This window comes from Schistocerca nitens, chromosome 6 (assembly GCF_023898315.1).
Source record: "Schistocerca nitens isolate TAMUIC-IGC-003100 chromosome 6, iqSchNite1.1, whole genome shotgun sequence".
Lineage (NCBI taxonomy): Eukaryota > Metazoa > Arthropoda > Insecta > Orthoptera > Acrididae > Schistocerca > Schistocerca nitens.
The window spans coordinates 118,679,811-118,693,170 of NC_064619.1; the positions used below are offsets into that span (position 1 = coordinate 118,679,811).

Consider the following 13,360-nt stretch of genomic DNA (forward strand, 5'->3'; position numbering starts at 1 on the left):
TGAAATGCAGTATTACGGAAAGGAATAGAAGACCAAATTATGGGAGAATATGGGCTGGCAGAAGGAGTTAGAGAGGAGACAGAGTAACTGGATCTGCAGTTAATTTCAGCCAGTAATAGTGAATGCATTCAACTTCTTGACTGAAGGAGGAGTACAAAAATTATCAGGAAAAGACAGGAATACAGCAATAAAAGTCACTTTGGAATGAAATAAATAGGAACTGGAGGGAAGCCAAGGTGAAATTGTTATAGGAAAAGTGTTAAGAAATCGAAAAAGAAATGGTGCCTGGAAAGACTGGTTCAGAATACAGAGAAGTAAACAAGCTTTGATGAAATTAAAATAGTGTTAACCTCTGTTGACAATGTAATGAAAACTTCCACTTTTAAACACAGAGGAGATAGCACTGAAGTCCTCTATGAGGAGAAGAAACTGTCTGATAATGTGATAGAAATGAGTCAGCCTGGGAAACATAGGTGATCCTGTATTAGCCAAAAGATTTTTACAGAGCTTCAGAAGACTTATTATCAAATACAGCAGAAGGTTTAGATGAAAATACAGAAGATTGGAAAAGAAAACTGAGGACGTGTTAGATTAAATCTGTTTGGCTTTAGAACAGGTAAAGTCTTTATATTTGTTGAGCTACAAAAAGCATTTGACAATGTAAATGATGCAACATTTCTGAAATTTTGAGAAAAGTAGAAGTAAGCTATTGGGAAAGAAGGGCAATATATCACACGTACGAGAACCAAGAAGGGCGATAAGAACAGAAATCCAAGAATGCAGTGCTCGAATTAAACAGGATGTAGGACAGAGAAGCAGTCTTTTGCCTCTGCTATTCAATCTATACACCAAAGAAGTAATGATGGAAATGAAACAAAGATTGAAAAGGGGGATTAGTAATCAGGGTGAGAGGATACCAATGATAAGATTCAATGATGATGCTGCTATCCTCAGTGGAAGTGAAGAAGAATTACAGGACATACTGAATGGAATGAACAGTCTAGTGAATGTAGAATATGGATTAAGAGTAAATTGAGGAAGGATGAAAGTAATGAGGAGTAACAGGAATAAGAGTAGCAATAAACTTAACATCAAAATTGGTGACCACAAAGTAGACAAAGTTAAGGAATTCTGCTACCCTGGAAGCAAAATATAATATGAAAGATGAAGCAAGCAGGTGTACTGGGATAAACTACAGGAGTGCTTTGAGTCAAAGAGCAGACCACTAGGTACTGGACACTGGCCACCACTGGTTGTCAACCTGCATGGTCAGCACCCCAGCAGAAGCTGCCCCTCCCATGTCATCAGACTTCCACATGTCAGTGGCCAGGGAGTGGGATAGCTAAAGCAAGCTTCTGCGGTTTGATCGACAGCCTCATGACAACAGCCAGACTTTGGTCACCAACTATGTTCAACACATTTCCGCATTATATGCAAACGCGGTCTCTTACACAAAGTCAGCCAGCAGCAGCTGCATTAAACCCCACTTTACCAGCACATCATCAGTGAACAGCTGAGCATTAATATGATGTACCGGCTCTGCCTGTAGACAGCATGCAGATGCCCTGCCACCACTACTGTCATCAAGCCTTGAACCTCTGACCCCTGCCTGAGTGTTTGGGCATTCAGGCAGCACAGCACCTTGCTGTGTTCACAGAACTACAAAGCTGGGGTCCAGCCATCCCTACATCTGCCGAGGCTCAAACAGGGAACTCCTTTACTCTGTGAGGCTGGGGTGAGAGGCAGTCTGCCGCATTCGCGGCCACAGCAAGGGATGTCAGCCAACAGCTACAGGTCATCTAATCTGAGAGTTCCCTTGACACAACAGCTGCCACAGTGGCACTCGGTCCATGCTAGTGTTGACTATGGGCTGGAAGTCTGTGCATTGGAGAAGCCATGAAGGAGCATTTGACTTGCTCACCATAAACACCAGCAGAATCGAAGTTTAATGAATGTAAACCAACAGCAATAATGAGGGTCTTGTATCTACATACTGCCTTATTCTCAAACAATGGAAAATCCAGGATGGAATGTAACAATATTATGAGAAGGGAAGTTGCTACTCACCATATAGCGGAGATGCTGAGTCACAGACAGGCACAACAAAAAGTGTTTCACACTTAAAGCTTTCGCCCAATGGCCTTTGTCAACAATACACACACACATACGCACATACACACACTCACACACCCAACTCTCACACACGACTGCAGTCTCAGGCAACTGAAACCACACTCGCTGCCTTATTCTGCTGCACCTGCATCCATCTTCAGCAGATAATTGCTGCTAGACCCAGCCATCCCAGAGATCCCATTATAACTGGTATCAGAAGTATGTCTTCCGCTACACCATTATATTTGGTGCCACTATAAAATATGAAGACGGGCATCAAGTGCAACACAAGTGCCAATTCTGTGTTTCCGCAGCAGGGATGTCCTATGCCTCTGTATACGTAATTTCCTATTTTAGAGCTTTTTGGGGCCTGTAGGCCGTTTCCCTAGTCATTTTTCTGCCTTATCATTTGAGTATACTGTGTATTTGCTTTGATAATAAGTAGACAATATGGATAAACAAATTTCGGTTCACAAGGTGATTCAGCATCGAACAGAATAAGTAGCTCAGTTGCAGACAGAATTAGGACAACTATGGGAGGAAAGGAGGGAATTGTCACACCATAGGGTATCTATCCTCAATACTAACACCACTTCGTCAGTCAGTCCATTTTGCGGGAAATTGGGGGAAGATGTCTTTGTGTTTTTTGAAAATTTGGTTACAGCTCCAGGTTGGGGAATTGGAGTAATGAGCATTTATTAGGTGTAAGTAAACTAAAGTTAGCAGAAGATGCTAGGCTGTCTGTAATGTACCATGAGAAACCAATGTGAATGTTCATATGAGAATAGCTTTTTCCACCAAAGAACTGATTACATTTTAATAGTAAATTGTTCACTGTGTGTAACTGAAAGCACTGTCATTGGTTCCATTTTGACACTTTTATCTTGCCACTCAACATACTGGGCATTCCAAAGGCACAGTCAATTTGTTGTGAGGGAAATAAGTATTTTCACCTTTACATGATGGTACTGCTAAGTAGTACAGAAAGTAGTATTGGTATATAAAATTGAAAAATGTATCAATAAGTAGTAGCTGAGGAAGCAAGGATTCAGTCAGAAACATGGATGTGTAAGGATTTGTACTGACAGCAACATGTATCAAAGAGTCTTATCAACTTAAATAAATTATTGTAATTATTATTTAGTACAGTACACTATTTTTACATTCATGTTTTGGATGTTAAAATAGTTAAAGAACTATTTCTGATCTGTAAGAATAGCGTAAAAAGTTTTGCCTTTGTATACTGGTGTGGAAGCCAAAATAATTATTGATAAAAGTAGTGTATATCTTGTGGAGCAATGGATGATGAGATGTGGTGTGGTTGCTGATATGAAAAAAGAAAGTAATGGTGGTAATACATATGACTAATGAAATCAAGACCCCAAAATAAACCAATGATATGGGGAGTTTTAAGAGGAATATGGGAAGAACTGAATGATGGTGTACGCAAAGAAGACTACAAACTAAAGGTTGCCCCCCTGTATTATTATGCCACTCTGCAAGCTTTTAAAAAGAGGAAAAAAGGGAAAGGAATAAAAAAACACTTCTTTATGAAGACTGAGATGGTTACAGTGTTGGCCAGAATAATAAAGAAATAATAAAAGAGCACCAATGCGAAAGTTCATATGAGAATAGCTTTTTCCACCAAAGAACTGATTACATTTTAATAGTAAATTGTTCACTGTGTGTAACTGAACTTTTAAGTTTATTGCTTGAAATTGCCTTCTTTTTCCAAGTTTGATGACGCCCATTCTTTTTTTATGTCACGTTCCATTAAATGAATGATCTGCAATAAGAAATAATCTAAAAAGGTGCTGGGAAGTTATTCTTATTTTTCTGCCTAACGAGATTTGACCACATTTCATCATACCACAAGTGACGTCCCTGAAAATCCAGGTAAATCTTGTTGTCGTATTTTGTAGTACATGAACCAGTCAAATTATGTTCAGTTTAGTAAACACAACTTATAAAGATGTTTTGAGAACATGTATTTAATTTGTACATATGTCTTTTAGTATGGAGTGAGTTTTAAATGCTCATAATCATAATTATTGCTGTATTTATATTCACAAGGATGCAATGTTTATTATGATATAACCCAAAGAACAGTGCAATATACTGCTTGAATTGTTCACACACATGGACGGCAAATACAGTACAATGAACGATACACAAGTTCCCAATAGAGTCCTGCACTCCAGCCTATACAGTAATTAGGTCCAACAGGGAGTGCAGCAAGCAAGCTGCACATGCAACTGCTTTCACATTAGCACGCTTGGTGGCCCCCAGTCGCTGAATCAAGCACAAACTTCACATGTGAACTATGAAGTGATTGAGACACAACATCGGTAGTTACAGCACTCCTCTTCCTTTGCAAAGAAGTGACCACAGTGCTCACATCCATTTCTTCTGTGGTTGATGGAAGCTGTCAGGTCAGAAGTGGTGCGAGCACGAACAGGTGCAGCACCCACAGCCTGTGAAAGGCCTTACAGTAGGACAGGTGACACTGGTGCAGCCTCAATTTCCCACCATATCTCCTGGCAGCTGAAGGGGACATCCACTGCAGAGGGCACATTGGTAAAGATGTCAGCAGCTGTGGCAGAGAAGGCGAGGGCGCCCACTGCGATGTAAGAGACATCCAGGCAGATGGAGGATGCGGGAGGAGGGGGAGGGGGGTCAGAAGCACACTCGGTGCACAACCATCGATGCGAGGTCATACACTGAGGAGCCAAAGAAACTGGCACACCTGCCTAATACTGTGTAAGGCCCCCGTGAGCACACAGAAGTGCCGCAACATGACGTGGCACTGATTCGATTAATGTCTGAAGTAGTGTTGCAGGGAACTGACACCACGAATCCCGCAGGGCTCTCCATAAATCTGTAAGAGCATGAGAGAGTGGAGATCTCTTCTGAACAACACTTTGCAAGGCATTCCAGATATGCTCAATAATGTTCATGTCTGGGGAGTTTGGTGGTCAGCGTAATATGGTCCTACTCAAGGCTGGATTTATCGTTAAGTAGTAGTGGGAGCGGGAGGGCTAGGCCAAGTTCCGGGGGATCAAGCAATACAAGCTCCGACAAAGATAGCAAGTGGCGCACCTCAGAATAGGCAACTCTCTCAACCCAAATATGTGCCCACGGTACAGGGTTCAGGATTACAGTTGGGAGCAGAACATCAGAAACCAATATCGGTCCTGCAATGATCATAAATACAGACGTTTCTTGTCTTTCCAAACCTTAAGTCGGAAGAATGTATATAAAACAATATACCAAAATTATGGTCACTACGCAATCAAACCAACAACCGGGTCACAATTCTCAATAATGATAGGTTAATTCTCAGATCTGTTATGACTAAACACACACACACACACACACACAATTTAAACAGTACATATGTACATAAAATTAGAAAAAAATGTAATCAACCAAGGAACAAGCTCAGAATACTACAGCTGATGGCCGTAAGCTACCAGGTAAACCTGCTGCAGATAATACTATTAAACACCCAGAATTATTTTACCTTTTAAATATTAACAGACGGAGGTAGTGGCTGTAAAACATTTGGTAATAACAGTATTTTCAACTGTACTGATTGAGCACTCAACGGCACTTTGTCGAAAGGCTCTTCTTGCGGCTTGTCGTTAAACAAATTGTGATTCGACTGCGCATGTTAATAACAACAAGAAATATCAACGGCGCACTGTCGAAAGATAGTAATCTTGCCAAGTTATTAATAATCACAGAGCAACGACGTATTTAGTAATAACAGTAATTTCAACTGCACGCTCATTGAACACTCAATGTCGCTCTGTCGAAAGGCTCTTCTCGTTGCTTTGCTGTTAAAAACTGCCATTCAATGGTGCACGTTAACAGCAACAGGAATATCAACGGCACTCTGTCGAAAAGTAGTAATCTTGCCAACAGTATTTAATAATCACAGAGCAACGACGTATTTGGTTATAACAGTAATTTCAACTGCACGCTTATTGAACACTCAATGTCGCTCTGTCGAAAGGCTCCTGCTTAAGGGAGGCTACAATGCATAAGGAAAGAGCAATCTTACCACAAGAAGCCAGGAACTTGATAATACAAACAGCACAACATCATGCCTCCAGGCACATTGCCTCACTTCCCTTCTGTATAAGTCGCAACACAAACCGTGATGAGGCATGGCTTCCCACCTCAAAACAGTTCACCGTACAATACAATCCCGCTTACGAAACGTGGCCGTCCATGCGGGCCACCTAACACAAACTGCATGTATGCTAGTACGTCCTCTCTCTCTGAAAGCGGCCAGCGATCGCACACTAAGCGCCGTGACCCCCTCTGGCGATGCACCCGAGGAAGGAGAGCATGGGTCACAGTGGATGTGTTTAAACTCAGAAGAGTGTTCTTGAAGCCACTCTGTAACAAGTCTGGACGTGTGGGATGTCGCATTGTTTTGCTGGAATTACCCAAGTCTGTCAGAATGCACAATGGACACGAATGGATGTAGGTGATCAGACAGGATGCCTACGTACGTGTCACCTGTCAGAGCTGTATCTAGACATATCAGGGGTCCCATATCACTCCCACTGCACACATCCCACACCATGACAGAGCCTCCACCAGCTTGAACAGTCCCCTGCTGACATGCACAGTCCATGGATTCATGAGGTTGTCTCCATATCCGTACACATCCATTTGCTTGATACAATTGGAAATGAGGCTTGTCCGACCAGGCAACATGTTTCTAGTCATCAACAGTCCAATGTCAGCATTGACGGTTCCAGGTGAGGTGTAAAGCTTTTTGTCATGCAGTCATCAAGGGTAAACGAGTAGGCCTCCAGTTCCAAAAGCCCACTTGTTGATGGCCCGGCATTGAAATATGCAGCAATTTGTGGAAGGGTTGCAGTTCTGTCACACTAAACGATTCTCTTCAGCTGTTATTGGTCCTGTTCTTGCAGAATCTTTTTCCAGTTGCATCAATGTTGGAGATTTGATGTTTTACTGGATTCCTGATATTCATGGTACATTCATGAAATGATAGTACAGGAAAATTCCCATTGCATCGCTACCTCAGAGATGCTGTGTCCTATCGCTCATGCGCCAACTATAACACCAGGTTCAACCTCACTTAAATCTTGATAACCTGGCATTGTAGCAGCAGAATCCGATCTAACAACTTCGCCAGACACTTGTTGTCTATATAGGCAGTATTCTGCCTGTCCACATCTCTCTGTATTTGAATACGCATGCCTATACCAGTTTCTTTGGCGCTTCAGTGTAGCTGGTCAATGTGTAATGATGCCCCCCTCAGTCATGTAGACAACACACAGGTGTCAGCCACAGGTACTCTCAATTACCGCTGGCACCCATTTCAGCAAGCGGCCATACCCATGAGCCCTAACAGCGGTGTCGGGCCAGAAGGTTGCAGCACCAGTGCTGATTGATGGCGTGGGGTTGGCCAAAGCAGATGTAGCAGAGTCTGTCGCTGACGACCATGCAACAACTCTACTGGATTCTTATCGTCAAAAGGACTGAACCTACAAGAACTGAGGAACCGGTCAAGAGTTACTTCTGGCGGCATATCCAAAATGGACTTTTTTCATCTTCAAATTCCTGAGATATGAACTGGACACGGTTGCCTGTAACTACAATATATGAACTTCCATTCCAAAAATTTTGGACAAAGCTGAAATTGTTGCCACTGCAGAAGTAGACAGACAATGCACCCCCATACAGAAACTTAGAATAAACGTCAATTACAAGCTAGTGGAAATTTAAAAAAAGGACCTACAAAATCTATGCGAGTTCATTTCCAAGGCTACTGTGGATCTGGCCATAGTGACAAAGAATCAAGGCAAACTGCCTGATGGGTGGCACACTGTACACAGGCTGCAACAACTCACACATTTCCCAATCAATACCTGACCAAAAAACATGTCTGCTTTTGTATGTGACACAATGCAGTGGTCCACATGCAATAAACGCATAACCTCCCACTGAAGGGCAGATGGGATTACAGCCGGTGGAGTGGTGTCGTCTGTAGCTAATAGCAGCACGCCATCCCAAACAGAAAGACAATTTTGTAATCCAAAATAATTTCTCAAAGGATCAGGAGCATGGCCTGGAGGTCAGATTACAGCAACTTAAACGCCCAGTCACAAGTGGGAACCAGCGCAAGGGAACATCTTTACATAATAATGCATAGAATGGTTGTGCCACAGTAGCAGCATCTGGTATGAATTTGTGGTAGTATGCAGTTTTGCCTAAAATGCCTTTAATTCATTGATGGACATGAGGTGTGGAACACAGCAATATCATCAATATGCTGTCTCAATGGTTTAATGCCAGTATGCGACACTTCTAAACCAAAATAAATAATGGATAGTTGAAAAAACTGGGTCTTATAAAAATTGCACTTTAATCCTGCAGGCTGTAAAACAAGGACATGGAGCATGAAGGTTCTGCAAATGTTCCTCTATAGAGGCACCACACACTGCTATGTTATCTAAATAGTTGATGCAGACTGGAAGTGATACAATAAGTGGCTTTAGAAGGCACTGAAAAATAATGATGTGTTTCCCCACGATAAGGTAAATGCTGGTATTGATAAAGCACAAATGGGGTATTGGTAACTAGAAGACATAGATTCCTCGCCGAGCGGCCACTGTAAATATGCCTCTGCCAATAATGGCTTCCTGATAATTTTGCGAACAGCTTGTTACAGCACAGCAAAGTGTAGGTATCAATGATTGACTGTGCATTAACAGGCATTTTAAAATCACCGAAGAGGTGTATGGTGTATTTTACCGGTAGGTTTTTTGGGTATCACCAGTGGGCTTGACCATTCACTGGAAGAAAGAGATCGACTAACATGAAGGTACTGAAGATGATCAAATTCTACATTTACTTCATCCTGTGAGGGTACCAGTAACAGTTGGGCCAGAGAAAAACAGGGGCAGGCAGACTGTTTCATCATAATATGAGCCTGAAATTCAGTTGCACAAGCAAGTCCTGGAGAAAATAGACATGAAATTCAGCACAGGGAGCCTGCCACTGTTGATATGGAACTTGATTAGAAACCAAATGCACTTCATCATCAATGGAGAATTCAAACAGTTTGAAAGTGTCCAAACCAAACAGATTTGCAGTGTAAGCATTGTCTTCTACTAGGAATGTTAATGAACAAACCACAGTAGGTGCTGAAAACTGTCCAAGAATGGGAATCTGTTGTTTGTTATAACTCACCAGCCTCTGGTACAATGGAGTCAAAAGGAGAGAATCCAAATCCACATGAGTCTGAGAATTCACCAACTTTGCTGCTGCACCTTTGTCCATCAGCATTCTCAATGGTTTGTTAAACACACACACTTCATATACAACTTACCTTGAGACACCGTCACTGCTGACACACTATTCACATCCATGTTTGTTTCATCCTCACTCAGGTTTGGAAAGGAGTTTCACCCAGAAACAATGTGTCATTTCTTATGGCACCTATTACACATTGCCCAGCACTTGAGACATGCAGTCCATTTTTTTTTAATGAAGCAGTATGAGCATGAAGGCGGCAGAGCATGAGGCTGTTGCTGTTGTGATGTGGACTGTTGTTGTCGTGAACAATGATTACCTATACATTGAGACACTAGCTGGACTGCTGCAGTAGTGTCTAAATTCCCTTGCGAATGAACTGATGACTGGGAGGGGTGAGGGGAACTGATTTCTGAAATGCCGAACCAGGCTTCTGTCTGACTACCTGCAGCACATGAAACTTCAAATGAGCTACATTCAAAACTTCTGTAAGCGTAGGATTTTCACACTGCAGAGTTTTCTCACTAACATCCTTATCAGGAGCAAAACGTATGATTGCATCATGAACCACAAGATTGGTGTAGGATTCCTTATGAACATTTGTCACAAAATTACAACAATGGCTAAGTTCACATAGTTCTGGTGCCCATGCCTTGTATGACCGTTTTGATAACTTTTGGCAGAGGTAAAATTTGACAAAAGCAGCAATAACATGAGTAGATTTACAATAATAGGCAGAAAGGAACTCTCACATCCGAACGAAAGAAAGAGTTGGAGGTTCTTGTAAGGGAGCGAGCTCACACAACAACTGGGGCGAAATTCACGATAAAAACAGGCCCTTGCACAAGTTTACTTCTGTTACCTCAAATGCCTGGAAATGTTGCTGAAGGCATTTCTCATAAGCATACCATTCTTCTGCTGCACCATCATATGCAGCGGATGGTGGTGGATATGTTGTTGACAGCATTGCAGGTTGTGCCAATGTAGTCATTAAACTGGAAATAGCAACTGCCAGTGCCTGCTGCTGCTGCTCAAGAAGAGATTTAAGCACCACTTCCATGGAAATTAAACTCAAAGGAATAATGACTGAAGTGGGGCATGTGGAGACAAATACCGTATTCATCTGCAAAAAGTGTTCTAACCCAAAGTACACTGTATTTTATTGCTCAAACTGTTCACATATATGGAAAGCAGAGTAACAATACAATGAATGATACACAAGTGCCTGGTGGAGCTTTGTGCTCCGGCCTATAAAGTAATTAGTTACAATAGGTGTTGCAGCTTGCAGGTTGCACATGCATCTGCTGTCTTATTAGCAGGCTGGGTGGCCTCTAGAGGCCAAATCAAGCACAAACTTCCTGCACAAACTATGAAACGGTGCACGCATAACACTGGAAGTTACAGCATATTACTTTATGTGCTATTCTGTGGTAATGTTTTTATATATTTACTGTGTGGTCCAAAAGGATTTTGTTGTTGTTGTTGTCTTCAGTCCTGAGACTGGTTTGATGCAGCTCTCCATGCTAATCTATCCTGTGCAAGCTCCTTCATCTCCCAGTACCTACTGCAACCTACATCCTTCTGAATCTGTTTAGTGTATTCATCTCTTGGTCTCCCTCTACGATTTTTACCCTCCACGCTGCCCTACAATGCTAAATTTGTGATCCCTTGATGCCTCAGGACATGTCCTACCAACCGATCCCTTCTTCTAGTCAAGTTGTGCCACAAACTTCTCTTCTCCCCAATCCTATTCAACACCTCCTCATTAGTTACGTGATCTACCCACCTAATCTTCAACATTCTTCTGTAGCACCACATTTCGAAAGCTTCTATTCTCTTCTTGTCCAAACTATTTATTGTCCATGTTTCACTTCCATACATGGCTACACTCCATACCAATACTTTCAGAAACGACTTCCTGACACTTAAATCTATACTCGATGTTAACAAATTTCTCTTCTTCAGAAACGCTTTCCTTGCCATTGCCAGTCTACATTTGATATCCTCTCTACTTTGACCATCATCACTTATTTTGCTCCCCAAATAGCAAAACTCCTTTACTACTTTAAGTGTCTCATTTCCTAATCTAATTCCCTCAGCATCACCTTACTACATCCGACTACATTCCATTATCCTCGTTTTACTTTTGTTGATGTTCATCTTATATCCTCCTTTCAAGACACTGTCCATTCCGTTCAACTGCTCTTCCAAGTCCTTTGCTGTCTCGGACAGAATTACAATGTTAAAAGGATTTTAAAATTCAAATTTTGTAACATGATTAGACGGATCATTACCAATAATTATCAATACCCTGTCAGAAGTAAGCATACTGCATCTGGTCACAGGTGGGAAGTATTTGTCACCCCAGTCAGGAGTTGTACTCAGTGTAATCCATTTGAGAGCTGTTTGTGGTGTCATAAGTGTCCACTTCAATCTGATAGCTAATGGGGATGCATAACTAGGGAGGATACCAAACACAATCCAAAGAAGCTCCAACACAATCATTATCACACTCTGATGGCCCATAGTGCCGAAACTATGCATTTCCACACTGGGTACCTTCTTAAAAAATGACCATAACATACTACATGTCTTTGGTGTTTTTTCTTTGTACACTCTGTATGAAAATACTGTCTGTAGTTATTTAACAACGTAGCTGATCTAATGATTAATGAGTATACATACCTTTTGCAAACATAGGTAGAATGTCAGGACTTCCCCAGGACCATGTGAAGCGGCTCTGATTGAACACAGTATCGAACTCAACAGGATTTTCTTTCCACCCCTGAAAACAAAATGCATAGCTGATTGAAAAGTTTATGATTACAACAAAATTTGCAGATAGGTAATAATTTAAAAGATGCATACGAAAGAAGCTACCTGGATGAGCAAAAGCCCAGAATAAATGTTTTCTCCGATGGTACAATTAAGTTCCGTTGCACAAAAACACGTTTGAAATGTTATGGACATTTAGCACAAATGGATGACTTACAATTAGCCAAGAAAATTTGCCACATCTGAAGTACGACTGCTAGAAAACATATAAAAGGCTCTCACAAAAGTCACTGTTTACCCAACAGCAACTACATCAACAAGACACAAGATTAAGTCAAAGTTGTTCATCTTTTTCTATGCTGCCCGATAGTTTAAACTGTATCTGTTAACATGCAGTTGCTACTGGGACACTTAGAATGTGTACCCACTGTGTTTCGGGAGGTATGAGTGAATCCACAGAGGTGGTCGTATGCTTGTATTTCCATAAGTGAAGTCAAATGGTTGTACACTGCATCAGGAAAGCTCAGCACTTATTTGTAGGCACAGCAATAACAATGATGCAAGTAAACTGTGCAACAAATCCACCACACCACGAAAACAGTATCGATCAGATACATACATTACAACTGTGTTTATACAGTTGCAATGGTTTCCATCGTAACTCTAAAAAAACACTGTCATTTGGGATCTACACACAAATCCAAGGGGTTGGGGTGTCATGGAGGTGAGACGCATTGTTGTAAATAGTTAAGTAAGTCGGGTTGCACAAAATATTCCATCTAAGTGGGGGGATCTGTAGTGTAACGTGGGATTCAATGCAATAACAAGTTCACTTTCATCCTCTTAGGCCGATGAAAGATGTTCGTGGAAAGTGAAAATGTAGTTTAGGTAGTTGTTAAGAGCAGAACACCCCACTGTGCTTGCACTCATTTTACGTATTTGCAGATAGATGAAAAAAGGAGTTACCTTGACACTGGCAAGGCATGATGAAAAATGTGTGTTTCCACCTGCTGTGGAGACCCTGTAATGCTTAGATGCCACGGCTTGTCAGTGCCCTAGAGATAAAGAAGCAAAGGGGTGCTGCCAAGAATGTAGACGATGGAACAAATTAAGTTTCATTATGAAAACTGTCAGTCAGCTATGTGCTGTCGTATAATGTCATCACAGGGGTACA

The 13,360-nt window shown here is 41.6% G+C and overlaps 1 protein-coding gene across 2 annotated transcripts in view; it reads right to left on the reverse strand.

Annotated features, from left to right (window-relative positions):
• The window catches only part of LOC126262245 (GPI ethanolamine phosphate transferase 1), a 274,209-nt gene that overhangs the window by 211,786 nt on the left and 49,063 nt on the right, over window positions 1-13,360 (reverse strand). For both annotated transcript variants that reach the window (XM_049958725.1, XM_049958726.1), the window contains one exon: window positions 12,097-12,196. In XM_049958725.1, the coding sequence (XP_049814682.1) occupies window positions 12,097-12,196 (100 nt within the window). The remainder of the gene's footprint in view (window positions 1-12,096; window positions 12,197-13,360) is intronic.